General features: G+C 41.2%; 1 protein-coding gene across 1 annotated transcript in view; it reads left to right on the plus strand.

Moving 5' to 3' along the window:
• Positions 1-23609, plus strand: part of syndig1l (synapse differentiation inducing 1-like) — a gene marked incomplete at both ends in the record, with an annotated part of 101690 nt that overhangs the window by 72716 nt on the left and 5365 nt on the right. The window contains one exon of the mRNA XM_084083272.1: positions 11367-11504. Within this exon, the coding sequence (XP_083939398.1) occupies positions 11367-11504 (138 nt within the window). The remainder of the gene's footprint in view (positions 1-11366; positions 11505-23609) is intronic.

Below are 23609 nucleotides of genomic sequence, written 5' to 3' on the forward strand. Positions count from 1 at the left end.
ATTAGGCTACGGACTGACTGTATATTAAGGTTGGATCTATAATGCATTATAAGCACATTTATAAAGCATTATAATGTGCTTTAAGGCATTATAACACTTGTTATACATGTTTATAGTCATGTATGACAACCTATATCAATGTTTATGACGTATTATAAACGTGCTGGTCATTATTAGCCCAGTGGAACAGCACATTATAACTATACCATAGCTTAGTCAGTTATAAAGTGTGTTTGTTATAAGTTGTTATGCATAATCATAACCATTTATAACATTTGTTATGAAGCCTTATAAGGGCATTAAAATGCATTATAAATGCGATTATAATGCATTATAGACCCGACCTGTAGGTAAAGTGTTACCTGGTAGTTATACTGTAATGTGCTGTTCCGCTGAGCTTATAATGCTGCGTTCACACGGGCAGATACAAAGATACACAGACACACAGCATAATTGTCGCTCCGTCGCTTTGTATCCGTGCTGCTCAACGCGGTTGTTGGCGTTATCGAGCGCTGCGTCATCAGAGCTACAGTTGTAGTTTTGTATCTTTGTATCTGGAAGCTGAACCCTGCTCAACTTCAATTTGTAGCTTTGTATCTTTTGTAGCAGCTACACACGTTGCTGCTTTGTATCGTCATGTTGCTGGCTTCCATTGAAAAATGAATGGTAGACTGTATCTTTGTATCTGCCTGTGAACGCAGCATAATGGTGCGTTCACACGGGCAGATTAAAAGATACAAAGAAAAAATAATAATAATACACCGCATCTTTGTCGCTGTGTAAAATGAATAAGAATTGTCAAAGTCTTCCAAATGAATGTTTGATAAAGAATGACATAAAATATGAAAAAGCTAAGCTTCCGCATTAAGTGATTTCTTTGTTGTCCATGTTTGACAGTTGACTGTTCACATCAAACCTCAATTGAGAGACGAAAACTGTTTCTTGTTACTTGGTACGTGTCGACAGTTTGATCATCCTCGCCATGCATAATGCAGGCTTTTGATTTATTGCTATTCTGTCTGAAATCAATAATTAATTCCTTATAGTTTTGAATACGTCAAAGTCAAGAGAGTTATCACTTGAGACTTTCATAAAGTAACTGTCCTCTTGAGCAGTGGTTCTCAAAGTGGGGTCCGGGGACCCCCAGGGGTCCTTGTGGGAGTTCCAGGGGGTCCCCAGCTAAATGATAGATGGTTAGGAAACAAATGGACCCTTATGTGTCTCTAACTCAGATTGTGTACAAATGGAACCAAATGGACCCGAATATAAATTGGGGTCCCAGAGATAGAAATGCCATTAAATGGGGGTCCGTAGCCTAACGCACGTCAAACTGGGGGTCCTTGAAATTAAAATGGCTGAGAATCACTATAGAGCCGTAAAAATCTTCTCTTATGGGGGTACCTGGCATATGTTTTCAAATGGGGGGCTAATAAGGGTCAATTTGGGGGTCCTTGACATGAAAAAAGTTTGAGAACCACTGCTCTTGAGAAGTCCTGCAGCTCTCTCTCTCTGTGTGTAAATAATACAGAGCAGAGGAGACAACAGGTCAGAGATGGGGGGTGCCTGGGTTTGGACGAAGGCCAAGTTTAACTACACATCCAGACAACAGCAGCCAGGGCCAGACTCTCCCATCCAGCCCGGTCACCTTGCCAGTAACACAGCAGGATTTGTGTGACATTTTGACGTGCCACGGCACAGAGACAAGGAGAATTGTTTTCGTCTCCTCACAAACATGCTGCCATGACTAATATACCGTGGTGTAAGGTAACTAGTAAGTACATTTACTCAAGTACTGTACTTGAGTGCAATTTTGAGGTATTTTGTTTTACTTTACTGGAGTATTTCCACATTTCTGTACTTTTACTTCTACTCCACTACATCTCAGAGATTATCATCTCAGTTACTTGAAAACTTAAGTTACTAGTTACTTTGTAGATTTAGATTATTACTACAAAACATTGATTGACCACTTCAGCCCTATATATATTTCGGCCTTTTGAAAATCCGATCTACAAGCAAACAATACTTCGAATCGCAACGCATTGTGAGGTTGTAGATCTGTTATTTTCAAAAGATTTTATACATAATTTTGAAAACTTGTGAAATTTTACATTCTGCATAATGAGTACTTTATAGTATTTTGATACCAATACTTTTGTACTTTTACGCAAGTAAATTTGGAATTCAGGACTTTTACTTGTAACAGAGTATTTCTACATTGCAGTATTGATACTTTCACTTAAGTCAAAAAAAAAGTGAAAAAGGCAGGGCAAAGGTTTTTCCTTGGCCTCTAGGGAGTGCGCATACAAAGTTTTACACCGATCGGTGCAGTTATGTAAAAACGCGTCATGATTTTGACAAACCTATCGAGGTAACATGCTCACAATATGAACACATTATACTGCCTTTTGTAGAGAAATGATGATTCCTTGTAAGCAATTTATGCAAATGTACCCAAACAAACAAACCATGGGTGCAAATGTACCCACAGAAACAAACCATGGGTGCAAATGTACCCTAACAACAAACCATGGGTGAGCAGAACAAGAAACTCATTTTAAACTCTGATTTGCATATAGCAGCTATCAAGGAGATGAATGCAGATCTTTTAGAAAGAAAAACAGAACTATAAAATCTGAACTAGATAACAAACCACCTTGACAGCATGCCAACTACAGCAGTCCTCCAGAATCCTAACAATAGAAGTCATCCAAAGTCACTCAGTCACTTTGGATGGCTTCAATTCAGATACTGACAGTGGTGGAAAAAGTACTCAAATGTTTTACTTAAGTAAAAGTATCATACTGCAATGTAGAAATACTCTGTTACAAGTAAAAGTCAGGAATTCAAAATGTACTTAAGTAAAAGTATCAAAATATACTTAAAGTACCAAAAGTAAAAGTACGAAAATATTTGAAAATAGCAGATCTACAAGCTCACAACGCGTTGCGTTCGGCTATTTTCAAATAGCCTAGGTATAAAATAGGGCTAAAGTGGTTAATGTATGTTTTATAATATAAACATTTATATCTGAAAAGTAACTAAAGTTTTCAAATAATTGTAGTGGAGTAAAAGTACAATATTTGCCTCTGAGATGTAGTGGAGTAGAAGTAAATGTATTGGAAATAGGAATCTTCTTCCTAATTCAACGAGTAAAATCAACAAAAAGTTCACGTTCGTATTTAAAAAAAACACTGAGTCTGATTTTGCAGTATCATACTGTAAGTTGGCAGAGTCTGCTTTGTTCACGTTTGTTTGTGTGGCTAAAAGAGTGACTTTGAGACATGTCTCACCGTGCAATGTAAGTCACGCCTCATCAATTTTTAATTTACCGAGCAACTATTGAAGATGCCTCGCCAATATATTGGAGTTACATCATAGCAAGTGTGCCAAGGTAACTGCACAACCCAAAACTCTATCAAAGTTTAATTGCACTCTTGTGCAGAGAAATGTACTGCATTAAAGTAAATGTTTTATAAGTCTTTACAAGCACAACATGTATACGTATACTCAACAGTGTGGAACGATGCTGCGGCAGACTCTGTTCAAAACTTTTAACCACTTGAACCACTAGCATCCCTATAATGGAGGGAACATTCACCGATAACAGCCGATCTACAAGCTCACAATGCATAGTGGCGCGTTGTGACCGTGTGTATAGGCTATTTTTAAGAGAGATTTATTAGAGGGGGGGGGGGGGGGGGGCGGGGGGTTGGCCGAGCCGACAGACAGACAGACAGACAGACAGACAGACAGACAGACAGACAGACAGACAGACAGACAGACAGACAGACAGACAGACAGTCAGACAGACAAACAGACATGGGTGAATGCAAGGTCTCCCGACAGAGACAAATATCTTGAGAAAATTATTGAACTGTACTTTGCAGACACATTGTGAAGCCATGTGCCAAAAAGAGGCCCCAGCGTTTGTTTTGTCTGAGGAAAAGTGTCCTATTTCCACACTCACCAAACCATGATGACCTTATTCTATCATGCTTTTGTTGAGTCGATTTAATCTTTTTTTGTGTGTGTGTGTGTGTGTGTGTGTCATAGTTTGGAAACCTATCGACAAAAAAAATTAAACTCTCTGAACCGAATGGTTAAACGGTCTAGTAGCTTGGCTGGTGAGTCACAGCTTAACCCATTTAGACCGGGAACTCATCTATGTCATTTTAGATTTGAGCTATAAGCATTATTTTTATACTTTGGCTAGGCAAAAATAGCAGATTTACAAGCTCATTGTAGAGCAGCTATTTATGAAAAATCTCGAACATTTGTGCAAATCTTTGAATACATTTCCTGGGGGGTCCTGCTCCCTGGAACATATTCTGATGGGGATCGGCGGCCAAAAACATCATTTTGGGGGTCCTTGACTTGAAAAAGAAAGACATTTGTTGAGACATTTGGCGTTTACAAATGTTCCCTTTAAAATATATATATATTCAAATATTTGCATTTTTTTTACGATTTCTAAAAAATAGCTTGTATATCTGCTATTTTTGAATAGCCAAACAAATCTAAAATGACACGAGATGTGTTCCCAGATTGAATGGCTTAACCCATCCTCCCCATACACATCACAGTCACAGGGTTGCACTCACCCTCCTCTTCACAGTGAATTTCAACTCACTTCCTTTTAGTCCCAAGATGCAGTACAACATTAGCTTTGTTCCAGCAGTGTGAGCCATCACTCACACCACATGACATGAACAAGACTTGAGCAACATTGCACAGATGGTATAGAACAGCGGTTCTCAAACAGTGGTCCAGGGACCACCAGTGGTCCTTGAGGGGGTTCCAGGTGGTCCCCAGCTAAATGATGATTCTAAGTTGGTAACCAAATGGACCTTTATAGATCTTCAACTCTTGAGAGCGTAAAATGAAACCAAATGGGGTCCATTGGTTTCATTTTACACTCTCAAAAGTTAAATTATTGTTAAACATCTGCAATTAAATATAGCTATTTTGATCAACGTTTGCCTTTTATCTCTCCTATGGTACCAACATCAATACAGCATGGAACTGTGTACAAAATCGCATCCAACGACAACAAAATATTCTAAGTTTTGGGTCTGAGGGTCTGAATCTCAAATGGTGGTTCCGTGGCTCAAATGCCGAATAAATAATGGACCTTGATATGAAAAGGGTTGAAAACCACTGGTATAGAAGCAATGATTGTCATTCATTCATTCAGTTTTTAACCACACAAACCCTAGTGTCCCTATTCGGGATAGTCGAAGCGTTTTGTGAACTTGTAGATCGGCTATTTTCGGCAAATACATTTGGTGCAGACGGAAAATATAGGAAGGGGGGCCCATAGACAAACCCCTGCATTGGGGACTCAAGTCAAAGTATATGTAGGGTTTAAGTGCTTACTGTAAGTCTTGATTATTTGATCACTTTATAATAGTATTTGTTTTATTGTCTGTGTTGTTTAACAGCTGTGTTTAACCATTAACCAAAGTTGGTTGACCGTCCCTCGAGGGCTCTATCTAGCTGATCTACTGTGAGCTTGTAGATTTGCTATTTTCTGCAAAAGTTTTCCCCAGAATAATTGTTGGAATAATACGGAGGCTGGCGGGTTTCTCTCTTAAAGAGGTGGTGCCATGGTTTTGCACTTTTTCATGTGTCTATGAAGTTGATAGAACTTTATTAAGCCCCCTGGTGGTGTTTTTATGGTGTTTTATGTCTTCTCTGACTACTTTGAGTTTCTACCTGGAGGCTGAAACCTTGAGGGTCAAACGTGCCAATAGAAAAACAGCGCTTTAGTGACATAGTGAAAACATGCCCTCCCCCTCATTATCATAACACAGCAGGTTTGGGCATGAGGAGGAGGAGGGACTAGGACAGGTGGGTGGTACTAAGGTGGTGGAGGAGGTGCTAAGGTGAGAACCAGGTATACTTAATGAACTGGAGGTGTGTCCACATAAAAACATCATTTTAACAATTTCTATACACTTTTTTGAAAAAAAAATCTTCCTCCTAGGATAACCATAATACCTGATGATTATGTTTTAGGGGGGGAAGAAATCACTGAAAATAACGGCACCCCGTCTTTAAATATTGGTTCAAAGTCCACACTAAACGATGTTGAAATTAGCTAGTTAGATGCTGAAGCCGTGTCAATATTTGGTTTTGCACCACAGAGACGTATGAGATTAATCTTAGTTTACACTGGGCGTAGTAAAGTCCACACAAAAGAAAATACTGTCACGGAAAAATGATGTGTTCACTTATCTGAGTCCAATCAGTGAAAAGCTCTGTTCTCCGTGCCGTGTTCATTAACCGTGCCGTCAAATTACATAAAACAGAATGAAAACAGTCAAGCTGATCAACGTGGGACATGGTTGTTTGCCTATACGGCAAATTAGGGCTTTCGTATTGCATTAACCCGTTCAATCCGGGAACGCGTCTGTGTCATTTCTTGAAGATTTCTTTGGCTATTCAAAAATAGCAGATCTACTAGCTCATAGCGCGGCACTCGGTGCCGCGCTATGAGCTTGTATATCTGCTATTTTTGAATAGCCAAAGAAATCTTACAATGACACGGATGCGTTCCCGGTCTTAATGGATTAACACTAACAAAAATGATAACACTGTTATTTGGTCATGGACTAAAACTTAGTTTTATGAAGCTGTTGAAGGTTGATGAAGAGTGCTCATCTGTGATGAGCACTCTTCATCATAATTGCGGCGTAAATTTAACCACGTTGTGATTCCTCTCCGAAAATAAAGTGCTTTTGTTGTCAAGCAACGCTATATTTTGGCGGTTACAGCCTTGTCATGCTCCATAAAAGTATGCTAAAACAAGTCTCTCATGCCCAATTATCTTTGAGCTCTTTTGCTACGCGATAGCCATGAGATCAAACGACCGAATGGCTAAAATACTATAGCTAACGTAATGGGGTCATTAGCTTTTCTCCTGGGGATACTTTCAGCTTCCCAGGAGCCTCTCGGGGTATCTGCCTGCATGCCACAAAGTCTCTTCACACGCAGTAGGTCCGGGGACCCCCAGGAGTCCTTGATGGGGTTCCAGGGGGGCCCCAAGCAAAATTGGTTAATATAGCATCAACATCATACATCGGATATTGTGTCTAAAATTGCAGATCTACAAGCTTGCAGATCGACTATTAAAAAAAGAAATGTTTTTGAAATATTTTAACAACACAAATCTTGTATGGGGGGGAGGGGGGGGGTCCCTGCCACAAAACATTTTCCGATGGGGGTCCGTTGGCATGAAAATGTTTGAGAATCACTGCTTTAATCAAGTTTTTAAAGCGCTGACATAATGAAAGTGCGAGCGCTCTTGTAGCTCAACATGCACATATAGATTTATGCACTCCAATCACCACCAACCGAAGTTTGGAAATGATCCTGCAGCAAAATGTAGTGCCAGACACACTTTGTAGGGAAGGACTGAGAGCCTCCCTCGACTCATGTTTCAAGTTTCAAAGTCTGCTGCCAGCAGGCCGGTAATCCTCTGTAGTATCTCCGCCCGTGGAAAAAACGAAAGCACACGTATAAATCTTAAGTGCTCATAAATGTCTAAGGGGGTGTAATCTATCACGGAAAGCGCGTTGCCGACACAAAACAGCTTGTCATAATTCGCTCCTCCAAGTTATCCCACCTTTCAAAGTGATGTGCCGTGCGACAGCTATCGTATGGAGGACTTTCCGCCTAATAACAGCAACAGGAGGTGTATGGATTTAAGTTGTATCTCATCACGACTATGTTGGAAGTGTTTCAGCTGGTGCTGCCCTTAATCCATTAAAGGACGACTTCACCGATTTTCAACCTATCTTCATATAATTGGTCCTCACTAATACTCATGATAAAATGGTACCTTTTTTTCTACTTGGTCTGTGTCTCATAGGAGGGCTGTGGACAGATTTCAAAATTTGTATTTAGATTTTTATTAACTCGAGAACAATGGCTTCTTTTATTGCATTGCAACTTTCCAGGAATAGAAAGCCTGCAGTTTCTATTAGCTTGGATTCCCCATTGATGATGTCACTGGTAGACGGGACTCTGAACTGTCCACAGCTCTCCTCTGAGACACAGACCGAGTAGAAAACAATGGTACCATTTTATCATGAGTATTAGTGAGGACCAATTATATGAAGATAGGTTGAAAATCGGCAAAGTCGTCCTTTAAGACTGGGAACGCATCTGTGTCATTTTAAGATTTCTTTGGCTATTAAAAAATAGCAGATCTACAAGCTCATAGTGCGGCACTCGGTGCCGCGCTATGAGCTTGTAGATCTACTATTTTCTTTTTTGCGTGAAGATTTTTGCAAATCTTTACGAATGTCTTCTAAATCCTGACAAGTTTTCTGAAGAAAAAAACGTATGTTGCTGTATCAGTGGTTCTCAAACATTTTCATGTCAAGGACCCCCAAAATGATATGTATTTGGCCGCCGATCCCCATCAAAATATGTTGTTCCAGGGACCACCCCAGAAGCAACGATTTGAGTAAAAAAATGTTTCAAAAAAAGATTTGCACAAATGTTGAAGACTTTTCAAAAATAGCAGATCTACAAGCTCATAGCGTGGCACTTGGTGCCGCACTACCAGCTTGTATATCTGCTATTTTTTGAATAGCCAAAGAAATCTTAAAATGACACATACACGTTCCCGGTTTGAATGGTTAAATGAAAGTAGGCCTAGAGCATATTAAACTCTTAGACAAGACATTCAAACAAGACTATATCTAAACATCTAAAGACTGTATCTAAAACTCATCTGTCTCGTCTCTTTTATCCTCTTTCACTTATGTAATAACTTGTTTTCCCTGCAGTCGTTGTATAATTCTATCAACATCTCTAAGTTCTGTTTTAGAACGAGTAGCCTAGAGCTTATGATTTTAGTCTGTATGACTTTTAATCATTTATATATTTTTTCTTCTAAATAAGTTGGCACAGTGTGGTGTTTATCCACTAGACTGAAAGATGAGCAGCAAAGAAGCCAAGCGAGGTGAATGGATTTTTAACGTTGGGATCAATTGTTCAAATCAACCACAGGCAAAGCGCTGAACCAAAACACCCCCACCCACACACACGTACATTAACAGTCAACTGCTAATAGCCGCCAGTCTATGAGTAGTCTAATGTTGTCAGACCCACCATCTTAACCCATTGAATCCGGAAACGCATCTGTGTCATTTTAGATTTCAGCTATAACCATTATTCTATCCTTTGGCTATTCAAAAATAGCAGATATACAAGCTCATAGCACGGCACCGAGTGCCGTGCTATGAGCTTGTAGATCTGCTATTTTTTGGAAAATCGTGAAAAAAAATTGTGCGAATCTTTGAATATATATATTTTTAAAGCGAACATTTGTAACTCAAATCTTTGCTTCTGGGGGTCCCTGGAACTAAATATTTTGAGATGGGGGTCTGTGGCCAAATACATATCATTCTGGGGGTCCTTGATATTAAAAAGCACCACTGATATAACATACGTTTTTCAGAAACCATTTTTAGTAGACATTTGTTGTTCCCGGATTGAATGTGTTAACATCACTTTTATACTGTAGTGACGGTGGGTCTGAATCAGTCCAGGTTTTGCCAGAGAAAAACATCAAGTAAGCCTGTGATTAGTGGTGTAAAGTGACTATAAGTACATTTAATCAAAAGCTGTGCTGGAAAAAGTTTTGATGTACTTTTACTTTACTTATTTAATACAATGTCAATGCGTCATACTTATACTCCACCTCATCTCCGGGGCAAATAATGAACTTTTTACCCCAATTATTTAAAAACTTTCGTCTCAAAGTTAGTCTGCAGATTTAGATATTCATGCCATAACATAAAATAACCAATTAAGCCCCATTTTATAGGCTATTCGAAAACAGCAGATTTTTTGTATTATCTGTGAAAGTATGAAATAGGGCTCCTGGTTAAACTTTTTATTTGGCATTATATTAAATAGAATATAAATGAAAGAGTGATAAGAGTGAGAATATGGATGTGAATGTGAACACAGGTGTGATCGTGACTTGGCCCATTGGTGTGCCTCGGGCAGAAAACGTTGAGAAAAGCACTGGCCTAGATAGAAGAGCATCATTTCACCTTGCATCGACTCACCAGAGGCTGCAGGACAAATCGCCCAGCAGGCAGAACAGGCCATCAGAAGTCATTCAGTACACTGTATGTTATATCGTTGTTGTCAGGCAGAAACCTCCTATCTCCATATTCTAACTTTTTTAGTTTTTTCGTAAATCATTCTAATGCCCTACTTCTGTCAGGACAACTCATGAAGGATAAAATATTGAACATAAAATGAGCAATATTGCATAGTGCGTGAAAAATGTTGTGGAAATGGCATGCTGCGTTCATGATTTGAGGCATCTTAGCCAATCAGGATGGAATATGGAAAATCAGACAGATCTGTGTTGATCACATGACTATAGAGATACTGTGTACTGATTTGCGTGATGTTTGGACATAATCTGCAGGAGTAATATCAAAAAATGTGTTTTGCAAAAATCGGCCTCCTAGTGGCGCTGAAAAATTTGGGGCAGAAGTTCGGCTTTGGCATCCAGGGAGTGTGTGTGCACAGTTTCTTAGCGACCGGGCCAACAGTGCCGGAGATTAGCTGTTCACAGACAGACGTACACACACACAAACGGACGGACGGAGGGACCGTGTGCAAAACATATATAGTCTCGGCCATGCCTTTCGGCCTGGCGGAGACATGATTGGATGTGAACGTGGAGCTGAGGCGGCACAATGGTCGGCCGCCAACAACTGCACTGATAGTTCCCTGACAGAACTTGCTCTGCGCATGTCTGTGCCAAGCGCGACGTTCATTTGATCATACTAGAGCATTGGTTGTCAAAGTGGGGTACGGGTGTACACAAATGGAACCAAATGGACCCGTTAGGGTCCATTTGGTTCCATTTGTACACTCTCAGAGTTAACATTGATTTTATAATATAAATTCGGGTCCCAGAGGTATAAATGCCATCAAATGGGGGTCCGTAGCCTAATGCATGTCAATCTGGGGGTCCTTGAAATTAAAATGGTTGAGAATCACTGCTAGAGAGCCGTAAAAACCTTCTCTTATTGGGGTCCCTGGCTTATCTTTTCAAATGGGGGTCCGCGGGGTAATACGTGTCAATTAGGGGGTCCTTGACATGAAAAAGTTTGAGAACCACTGTACTAGAGCATCACACAAAAGTAGCAAAAGTAGCAGATCCGCAAGCTCGAAACGAGGCGCTTGCGGATCTGTTGCTGTTTTTGAATATGAATCCTAAAAAGTAACAGTTTTTTGACATAATGAGGTTTCCACCCGACATAGACATATATATGGGTCGGGGTCTACCCTGAACTCTACTGTTGTTTGTTGTTGCGTTGCAGACGGACTGCTCCAGTGACAGTGAGAGTGAAGATAACTTCATAGTGGTCCCACCCAGGGACCACCTGGGGCTGGCTATCTTCTCCATGCTGTGCTGCTTCTGGCCTCTAGGAATAGCAGCCTTCTACTTCTCACAGGGGGTAAGCACGCACACGCACACACACATACACACACACACACGCACACACACACACACACACACGCATGCATGCGCGCGCACACACACACCACAGCATCAAAACAACTATATACACACAACATCATCAAAACAACAGAGATCTGGCCTTACACCAAAGGACATTCCCGACTGTCTCAACACTCACACACAAGCAGTGGTGGAAGAAGTGCTCAGATTTTGTACTTAAGTAAACGTAGCAATACCACAATATAAAAATACTCTGTTACAAGTAAAAGGCCTGTGTTCGGTAGGAGACACAAAGAGTCTCCTTTGTGTCTCCTACCGGATACATAAGCCGGTAGGAGACGTAATCAAATTATTGGCTTTGGAATGCGACGCAAACAAAAACAATTCCATAAATTCAAGGCTTCATGGGGTGTGTAATTGATAGAAAATAAGTAATGTTTTGGTTGAACTACTCCTTTAAAGTATCAAAAGTAAAGTACAAAAAAAATAGCAGATCTACAAGCTCACAACGCGTCGCGATGCGACGCGTTGTGAGCTTGTAGATCGGCTATTTTCAAATAGCCTATGTATAAAATAAGGCTGAAGTGTAAAAGTAATCTGCAAAGTAACTAAAGCTACACAGATCTGGCCTTACTGCAAAGGACACACACACACACACACACACACACACACACACACACACGACGCCCACAGCGGACGCCCACATCAGCCAGCACCACACACCATCTATAAGCGCATAAAAAAGCATCAGGCGCATCATATATAAAAAGCACTTAGCTTTGACTCTTTTAACATCCACTCAAGGCCACTTATTTACTGTGCAAACCGTCAGTAACTCAAGGCCACTTTCTAATAGCAGCTTGACACTCTGCCAGCAGCGTGAAAGCCTCCTTTAAGGAGCGCTTGTAAATCACAGTCCAGGCTTTATCTTCATGCCACCCCATCTTCAGAGAGGTGGTTGGAGAACTGGCTGCTCACTAACAGCCATGGGAGGTAGAAAGTGAACAACGGTTACAGGTGTTGGGGGGGAGGGGGGGGGGGGGGGGGGGTTCCAGGGGGTCTCCAGCTATAAGTGTTAACCCATTAAGACCGGGAAAGCATATCTGTCATTTTAGATTGTAACCACTTTAACCATTATCTTATACTTTGGCTATTCAAAAACAGCAGATCTACAAGCTCATAGCGTGAGCTCGCGCTATGAGCTTGTAGATCTGCTATTTTATTTTTTATCATGAACGTTTTTGTCGAAACGTATATTCAGGCTTTGAGCTTGCACTCTAGGTCGGTTAAGTTTGAATCTCCAAGATCGCAAGCTCAATGCATCACAATGTTGTGAGCTTGTAGATCTGCTATTTTCGATGCAGCAGTAACAACATCGTATGGCTGAACTAAGCCTGAACCCGAGTGGGGGCGGGGCGATATCATCAGCTGGGAAGATCCGCGCAATCGGTGACGCGCGATTCCATCGCCCATCGGCACGACCCTAATCAACAGCATCTAAATTGCCAATGCGAGGAGGACACACACACAGAGAGAGAGAGAGAGAGAGAGAGAGAGAGAGAGAGAGAGAGAGAGAGAGAGAGAGAGAGAGAGAGAGAGAGAGAGAGAGAGAGAGAGAGAGAGAGAGAGAGAGAGAGAGAGAGAGAGAGAGAGAGAGAGAGAGAGAGAGAGAGAGAGAGAGAGAGAGAGAGAGAGAGAGAGAGAGAGAGAGAGAGAGAAACCTCCAGACGGTTTGCAAGAGGGAGACTGGGGCAGGTGGAGTCTGAAGCTTACAGAATTGACTGACATCAAGAAGGGAAAGTATATTTCATGTGGTTATGCTTGAAGAATTCAACTGAAACCTCCTGGCCCCGGATGTTAAGACCTCATCACATTTTGCACTGACAGACAGTGCGAGGGCTCGGTAGCTCCGGACTGGGAATAGGCTTCAACACAGCGTGGTAATGGTACTCAATAGCACTCAGTGTCACAACAAAGCTAAAGTCCCTGTTCACATGTCCCATCATGGTGTGGGGGTTTAAATCCTCAGAAGAATGTTCTCGGTTCTATAAATGCACACGTCAATTATTCTTTATCCCCCCAAACAAGTCCGTAATGGAGCTTTCCTTCCTTTTCTTTGCTCTATTTTTGCCCTCATTTTGTATTCCATCCTATGAATACTGTACGTTTTATCCTCCAGAATTTGGGTTATTCCACAGAGAATATCCACCAATCCGCCGTGACGAAAACAACAAGCCAGTTACTATACCTTGTTGACAGTATGGCCACGGTGGAGTGCTTGTTTTGTATCACAGACTGTCCCTGCATAATTCCTCGTTCATTTCTGCTCTGATTGATGTTCGGTGTGTGTCAACACACCTTATCCGAGTTGCGCGGCCCGCTTCAAACCTGTTTTCAGAGAGTGCTAATAGTCTCCAGATTTTACTTATACAACTCTAATGCTTTGGTATATATACAGAGCGCCAAAACTACTAGGATTTGAATGGGAAAGCTTCAAAAAGACATCAACCAGAGATGATTTTTTAACCACATTACTTTTAATTAATTTTCTTTCTTTTTTTCCAATGTTTTTAGATTGTAGATATGGTATTTTTGCTATTTGTCTTCCTTCCTAGGAAGAAAATATATAGGGCTTAAGTACCTAAGGCGATACGGCCAAAATTGTACAGTTACTTACTCTTCACTGAGTGCTGTCGACACGAAGGAAAAAAAGAACGGTGTCCGAATTCTTTAGATCACAGTTCAGTCAATGCCCTGCTATATAAAACTGCCATAAAACTCATTTGCAGCCCATCATACAGCATACGTTGTGTTGTGGAAGTCCCCCCTGGGTGCTTCACCTGTCTGACAGACGCAGCAGCAGCGCTAGCCCATATACTATAGATTGTCCCTGGACACTCCACAAGCTCCTCAAAGACCAGTCATACATACTGGAAGTGCAATATGAAAAACTATTGAACCGTTGCGGCGCTGCTGAGCTCCTCTCACACACGGTGACAGCGTGCGTTCCTCGGCCGTTGAAAAGTGGCCACGTGAACCCTGCTGCTGCTTTCAATCAATGTACAACATGCACCACCGTATCGTATTGTGTGAAGCCTGCCGATCGATGGGGGTTCTGAGGCCGGTAACGCATGAGGCAGCCATGCATAATGGACACACACTGAATCGCGTCTGTACCTGTACTGTACCTGAAAGTGAATGTCAATCAATCAGTGGTGGAAAAAGAACTAAAATGTTTTTTTCTTAAGTAAAAGTACCATACTGCAATGTAGAAATGTATAAAATGCATGCAAATCCTTTGAAAATAGCAGATCTACAAGCTCACAACGCGGCGCAAAGCGAAGCGTTGTGAGCTTGTAGATCGGCTATTTTCAAATTGCCAAAGTGTAAATACGGCTGAAGTGGTTTTGTAATAATATTCAAAATCTACTAAATAACTAGTAACTAGTTTTCAAATAATTGTATTGGAGTAAAGTACAATATTTGCCTCTGGGATGCAGTGGAGTAGAAGTAAAGAACATTTTAAATACTCCAGTAAAGTAAAAGTACCTCAAAATTTTACTTAAGTACAGTACTTGAGTAAAGGTACTTAGTTACTTTACACCACTGCAATCAATCAGCGATGGAAGAAGTACTTTTTTTTACTGCACTAAAAGTAGTAATACCACAATGTAGAAACACTGTGTTACAAGTCAAAGTACACATTATGCAGGATGTCCCTATATAGTCTTCACAAGTTTCCGTTTCAAAAGTTTTCAAAATGTGTCAACCTCTTTCTAAAGGAGCAGATCTATAGGCGTCGCATCTAGTAACCAAAGCTGTCAGATACAGTATATATATGTTAAAAAATGGAAATACTAAAGTGTCACGGTTCGAGACAGGGAGGTGTGTAGGACCCAAGCGCAGGACAAAGGCAGAAGACGGGGCAGACACAGGGCAGATGGAATGCAAGGGGGGTTGTTAACCCAAAAAAAACACAGCAGGGAGACAGAACATGTCATGGATCGTGACACTAAAGTAAAGTAGAAGTGCCTCAAAGTTGTATTTAAGTACAATACTTGAGTAAATGTACTTACTGTAGTTCTTTTCCCTGCCCCCCCACCACTGCAATCAGGCACACAGCCCTCAGCATCTCTCTCCATATCTTCCCACCAATCAATTCATGTTCCACCTTACAGTACAATGAAATGTATCGTGCACACGTATAGGCAATGCTACCACTGCTGTACATATAAATATAGTACAGATAGAAGAACGGCACACACAAAAAGGCCCTCAATAGGCTCTATGCACAGCAGCCATTTTGGAGAGAAATTGGACCTTCACATGTGTTACCAATGATACTAATGAAGGCTCTGTTCCATTCTGGTCAAACGGAGTCAGGGTGCTGATATTGTGCATGTTGGCTAACTGGAAACACTCTGCTACACCAGTGGGTCTCAGAGTGGGGTCCAGGGACCCTCATGGATCCTTGAGGGGGTTCCAAATGGCCCCTTAAAAGGTGTGTAACTCTGAGTGTACAAATGGAACCAAATGGACCCGTAAGGGTCCATTTGGTTCCATTTGTACACTCTCAGAGTTATGGGTGTTCTTGAAATGAAAAGGTTTGAGAACCATTGTGCTACATGAAATGGAACAAAGCCTTAATTAGTATCATTGGTAAAACCCGTGAAGGAAGTAAGGAAGAGGCCCAATTTCTTTCCAAAATGGCTGCTGTGCATAGAGCCTATAAGTAAGATTGTTCAAAAAATTCAAGAATATTGTAGCAGCATTAACAACAATAACAAAGAAATAATGAATAAATACAGAATAGCGACAACAGCAAAAACAAATAGCAAGGTATACACTAATCAAAGAAAGTGCACTTTGAGGTTCTATGTATAGTATGTATTGCAGAAGAATTATTCCTTATACTATATTATTATGGTTGCATATATATATATATATATATATATATATATAGCCTTTATATTTTACCATCACTTATAATAATTATATAATACATTATATCTGGTTTAGGCATATATGTCATGTATATTTTTCGTGCACGCACGCGCGCACAAAAGACAGACAGCTGTTGAGCTTTATAATACTATCTTGGAGGATAAAGTCCATCAACTGGCTGAAGCGTTTAGCCCTATAGCTCTTATCAGCGGGCTAGCTCGCAGTCTGAGGAGAGATGAAGGCAGTCAGTGAATTATCTTGTCAGGAGCCTAATTTGATTCTTCCTGGGTAATTATGTGGAAGTGATGCTTTAGTGTAGGGCTGGATGGCTGGCTGGCTGGCTCTCCCGCCTGTCTCACCTCTCAGAGAGAAGGGAACAGTCCAGAGCTGTCAGGTTAAGATATAGCCACCGTGGTAATTTCATAGTCCAATAACCTGGTCCGCTCGGCTTCATTTCACTGTCACTTGAGAAGTCTTATAGACTAAATTCACCAAAGCAGTGACCGAGAAGAGGTTAACACGCAATAATCCTGACTTTTAAGATGAATACGGGCTTATTCTTTTAACCTGCCACTCACATTATTGACCATCTTGCGTGTCTCAGTAGTGCAGGGTTCGATTTGTAAAGAAAACACAGTGGAATGGAAACAAGACCGCAGGACCTTTTTGGACGTATCTTTTAGACAAAGTATTATAAATGTAATTGTGCTGTTTACATTTTTTGCCTAATAAAATATTCAATCGAGGAGGGGTGCATTTTCTTAACTAATTAAGCCCTATATACTTTGTTGTACAACAGATAAGCGAATATAGTCAATCTACAAGCTTAAGCTCTTGAAAAATCATGAACATTTGCCAAAAATGTTAATGTGTATATACAGTATATGTATATTCTTTTTTATTGTTATGTTATCAAATGTAAATATAAAACATGGCAGACAGTCTACATTTCCCAGAAGGATATTTAATTCAGTCTGACCAGAGGCAGGGATAAAACATATTCCCACCGGCCATAAATATAATAAAAGAGGCACCGATTTCCACCAAGCAAAGCAAACACTGCTCTGAATGACTCCTGAACCGAGATGGAAATATGAGACTATATTATTCAACTGGCAGAATCACTGCAACTGTTGCAGTGCGGCAAGGACAACGTGGATATAATGGCGGATCAGCTTTGACGTTTTGATGGCCCTGGACACTTTTACAAACAAACAGCTTAGTGCAGGTAATGGAGTCTGTGGCTAATAGATCAATAGAGCTGTCCTTCTATTGGACAGTGACGAGGAAGCCCAGAGAGAGATACAGAGAATGAGGAATATAGACCCGAAAGAGACAGACAGAGAGAAAGAGAGAAACAGAAAGGAAGGAAAGAAACAGAGATGAGAAATATTGACAGAAAGAGAGAGAGAAACAGAAAGAGAGAGAAAGAGTGTAATTGACAGACAGAAAGAAAGAAAGAGACATAGACAGATGGAGAAAGTCAGACAGAGAGAGAGAGAGAGAGAGAGAGAGAGAGAACACTTGACTTTGAGAAAATAGTGAAATGTAGGTGTCACCTTGGAAGTAGACAAAAATATATAGTAGGCCTACACAGGCAGACACACATTTGCACGCACCCCCCCCCCCCCCCCCCCCACACACACACACACACACACGCTTGCTTGCTCATGGCAGTCCATCGTTTCAGCACTTGGTGCGCTCATGCCACCTCGTGTGGCTGTGTAGACCAATTGCTGATCCACACCCTTTTCCACACGTGGGGCAAGTGTGTGTTGAACCTGGTTGGACAGTCCTTGCAGTGCGCTCATGCCGCCGCGTCTGCGCTTCTCTGCACGTCTCAGGGATGTCTTCTCCTCCAGGTGGGAGACACCTGTCCGATTCTTCATATTCCATCCTGATCGGCTAACATTGGCACCCAAAGTTTGCAGATATAATGTGGTCCGTTTCTAACAAAATGTCTCAAATCATAAACGCAGCGTCCGATTGCCATGAAACTTTCCCACTAGGCCGAGGGAGAAAGACACTCACTCACTCACTCACTCACTCACTCACTCACTCACTCACTCACTCACTCACTCACTCACTCACTCACTCACTCACACACACACACACACACACACACACACACACACACACACACACACACACACACACACACACACACACACACACACACACACACACACACACACACACACACACACACACACACACACACTTAACTTATGTCTTAACTTATGGGCTTCCATCTTCCATTCTGCCAAGCTCTTTGAAGTCAATTTTCAAACACAAAGGCTTCTGTGAAGACTTTTCTGCTACAGTTTAAAGATTCACCACGCGGCCGCCCTCAAACGCAACTGATAACGACTTGAATACCATCGACGTCTGAGGCAGAAAATGAGCTGTGAGCCTTAGATTGCCTTCGAATATTGAAATGGGATTTCAATATTCGGAAATGCACCGGTTTCCTCTTTGCCCCGGAACTACCGCGCTAGTAACAAAAAATAATTTCACGCTGTTTTTATGGTATTATAGGATTTGAAGATGGAAAAACAATAGCAAAAGAAAACACAGCTCACGGTAACTAAAGCTCCACTGGCTAAGAGAAATGATCCGCAGATGTTATAAAACAACAAAAAGAATGTTTTTTTTCGCCTTCCGGTGAAAACACATGGAATTCTGGGTAATGCAGGAATCCGCACGATCTGATAGTTTTACTGAGGTTAAGTTTAGGATTAAGGTTAGGTTTAGGCATACAGTAGTTTTACTGAGGTTAAGTTTAGGATTAAGGTTAGGTTTAGGCATACAGTAGTTTTACTGAGGTTACGTTTATCAATAAGGTTAGGTTTAGGCATAGTTTTACTGAGGTTACATCTAGGAATACCTGGTGGCGACGGATTTGACCTGGGGCGAGCGTGTCTTGGGGCGAGCGTAATTGTATTCGGTTCCAGGGCCCCCCCCAGCTAAATGATTGATAGTATAGAAACCAAATGGGCCCTTGTGGGACAGTAACTCCGACAGTGCACAAATGGAGCGCATAGAGCATTGGTTCGCAAAGTGCAGTCGGGGGACCGCCAAGGGGCCCTTGAGGAGCTAAATGATTGATATATAGGAACGGAATGGACCCTTAAGGGTCTGGAACTGAAGAGCATAGAGCACTGGTTCTCAAAGTGCGGTCCGGGGACCCGCACTTGAGGGGGTTCCAGAGGGTCCCCAGCTAAATCATTGATAGTTAGGAACCCTTGAGGGTCTGTAACTCCGACACTGTCAGATTGAATTAACACTGAGGATTTTACAGTTTAGATTGGGCTCCCAGAGATAAAACATTATATCAAATGGGGGGGGGGGGGGGTCCGGGGCCTGATGCATGTCAAACTGGGGGTCCGTGAAATGAAACGGTTTGAGAGACACTGGTGTGTATGTGAGAGATGCTGTGGTGCTTCATCCCCACAGTTATGCTAATGAAGTCTCCCCTGTATGGTTGTCTTAGCAGGATGTGAGTCATCACAGAGAATGGAGCTGAACGGACACACTGCGCTCCTCTCCTCTGTGTGTGTGTGTGTGTGTGTGTGTGTGTGTGTGTGTGTGTGTGTGTGTGTGTGTGTGTGTGTGTGTGTGTGTGTGTGTGTGTGTGTGTGTGTGTGTGGATTTGAGTGGGGGGGGGGCAGAAGTGTGTGGGAGTGTGAGTGGGTGGATGAATGCATGTCCATGTGTGCCTGCGTGCGTGCGCACATTCTATTTATGAATTTCTTGGGGCATTCATTCATTCTGCATATGAATGAATGAAATAATTAAATAATGAATCAATTAATGGGATTGAGAGAGAGAGACAAAGAGAGAACTATTTAGGGTTTGTTTCGTTCAGTTGAATGAATGAATGAGAGAGTGAGAGAGTGAGTGAGAGAGTGAGAGAGAGAGAGAGAGAGGGGGGGAGAGAAATGAATTGAGAGAGACAGAGAGAGAACTATTTAGGGTTCGTTTTGTTCAGTTGAATGAATGAATGAGAGAGTGAGAGAGAGAGAACTATTTAGGGTTTGTTTCGTTCAGTTGAATGAATGAATGAGAGAGTGAGAGAGTGAGTGAGAGAGTGAGAGAGAGAGAGAGAGAGAGAGAGAGAGGGAGAGAAATGAATTGAGAGAGACAGAGAGAGAACTATTTAGGGTTCGTTTTGTTCAGTTGAACGAATGAATGAATGAATGAGAGAGGGAGAAAGAAAGAGAAAATGGATTGAGTGAGAGAGAAAGAGAGAGCTCTATTTTGGCTTTGTTTGGTTGTGTTTTGTCAGTCTGTTTAGCACGTGGAATTTAGTTGAAATGAGCCTCCGTCCTGCTGAGGCGGAAGTCTCTTATCTGCTACCAGGACGACACATTTCAATCATTTTGTCAAGGTTGGCAAGATACAGTAAAGCCTTAATGCCTCGAGCCATTTCTCGCCTTTCAGGGGCACTCAAAGAGGAAACACACACACACACACACACACACACACACACGCATGCACAAAAGTACGCACGAACGACGAGCATGTGACACGTCTATCTATTCTGTCCTTAACATCAACAGTAATTGCATTCAGTCCTTGCAATTACCAGTCCGCAGGAGGCCGGTGACAGGCTTTGACTTAATTACCACGTGCAAGCGTGGCAATAGAACGATTAATCAATTAATTGCAGGGTGCTTAACAAAGAAGTTAAATAACACCGTTTGAGGCCGAAGAGCTTTCAACTCGACTCCTTGTGTCATGCATGTGATACCAGAGACCAATTAAAGCCCATTGTCACATTTAAGGTGTTCTTTAGATGATTCTTAGACGGTTCTCTTCACCAGAAGTCCTTGCCGGAGGGCCGTAATGTAAATTTAAAATAAATATGTGTTCTCCCTCTGAGCTCTCCTGGAACTCCATAACAGGGTTTGTTTAATAATTACTTTATTGATGCGTCGGCTAGCGGTCCCACCTGGGGAGGAAAAATACACTGAATAATATACCGGCTGTGTTTACTTATTCACTCGATCCTTCAATGTAATTTATAATACACCGTCTGTGTTCACTTATTCACTGCATCTTTCTTTACTGTCTGTGTGTACTTATTCACTCCATCCTTCTTTACTGTCTGTGTGTACTTATTCACTGCATCCTTCTTTACTGTCTGTGTGTACTTATTCATTCACTGCATCCTTCTTTTACTGTCTGTGTGTACTTATTCACTCCATCCTTCTTTACTGTCTGTGTGTACTTATTCACTGCATCCTTCTTTACTGTCTGTGTGTACTTATTCACTCCATCCTTCTTTACTGTCTGTGTGTACTTATTCATTCACTGCATCCTTCTTTTACTGTCTGTGTGTACTTATTCATTCACTGCATCCTTCTTTTACTGTCTGTGTGTACTTATTCACTCCATCCTTCTTTACTGTCTGTGTGTACTTATTCACTGCATCCTTCTTTACTGTCTGTGTGTACTTATTCATTCACTGCATCCTTCTTTTACTGTCTGTGTGTACTTATTCACTCCATCCTTCTTTACTGTCTGTGTGTACTTATTCACTGCATCCTTCTTTACTGTCTGTGTGTACTTATTCATTCACTGCATCCTTCTTTTACTGTCTGTGTGTACGTATTCACTCCATCCTTCTTTACTGTCTGTGTGTACTTATTCACTGCATCCTTCTTTACTGTCTGTGTGTACTTATTCACTGCATCCTTCTTTACTGTCTGTGTGTACTTATTCTCTCCATCCTTCTTTACTGTCTGTGTGTACTTATTCACTGCATCCTTCTTTACTGTCTGTGTGTACTTATTCTCTCCATCCTTCTTTACTGTCTGTGTGTACTTATTCACTCCATCTTTCTTTACTGTCTGTGTGTGTACTTATTCACTCCATCCTTCTTTACTGTCTGTGTGTACTTATTCACTCCATCCTTCTTTACTGTCTGTGTGTGTACTTATTCTCTCCATCCTTCTTTACTGTCTGTGTGTACTTATTCACTCCATCTTTCTTTACTGTCTGTGTGTGTACTTATTCACTCCATCCTTCTTTACTGTCTGTGTGTACTTATTCATTCACTGCATCCTTCTTTTACTGTCTGTGTGTACTTATTCACTCCATCCTTCTTTACTGTCTGTGTGTACTTATTCACTCCATCCTTCTTTACTGTCTGTGTGTACTTATTCACTGCATCCTTCTTTACTGTCTGTGTGTACTTATTCATTCACTGCATCCTTCTTTACTGTCTGTGTGTACTTATTCATTCACTGCATCCTTCTTTACTGTCTGTGTGTACTTATTCTCTCCATCCTTCTTTACTGTCTGTGTGTACTTATTCACTCCATCTTTCTTTACTGTCTGTGTGTGTACTTATTCACTCCATCCTTCTTTACTGTCTGTGTGTACTTATTCACTCCATCCTTCTTTACTGTCTGTGTGTACTTATTCACTCCATCTTTCTTTACTGTCTGTGTGTGTACTTATTCACTCCATCCTTCTTTACTGTCTGTGTGTACTTATTCACTCCATCCTTCTTTTACTGTCTGTGTGTACTTATTCACTGCATCCTTCTTTACTGTCTGTGTGTACTTATTCACTCCATCCTTCTTTACTGTCTGTGTGTACTTATTCACTCCATCCTTCTTTTACTGTCTGTGTGTACTTATTCACTCCATCCTTCTTTACTGTCTGTGTGTACTTATTCACTCCATCCTTCTTTACTGTCTGTGTGTACTTATTCATTCACTGCATCCTTCTTTACTGTCTGTGTGTACTTATTCATTCACTGCATCCTTCTTTACTGTCTGTGTGTACTTATTCTCTCCATCCTTCTTTACTGTCTGTGTGTACTTATTCATTCACTGCATCCTTCTTTTACTGTCTGTGTGTACTTATTCACTCCATCCTTCTTTACTGTCTGTGTGTACTTATTCACTCCATCTTTCTTTACTGTCTGTGTGTACTTATTCTCTCCATCCTTCTTTACTGTCTGTGTGTACTTATTCACTCCATCTTTCTTTACTGTCTGTGTGTACTTATTCACTCCAACCTTCTTTACTGTCTGTGTGTACTTATTCTCTCCATCCTTCTTTACTGTCTGTGTGTACTTATTCACTCCATCTTTCTTTACTGTCTGTGTGTACTTATTCACTGCATCTTTCTTTACTGTCTG

Source organism: Gymnoscopelus microlampas (genome assembly GCF_963454915.1).
Source record: "Gymnoscopelus microlampas genome assembly, chromosome: 16".
NCBI lineage: Eukaryota > Metazoa > Chordata > Actinopteri > Myctophiformes > Myctophidae > Gymnoscopelus > Gymnoscopelus microlampas.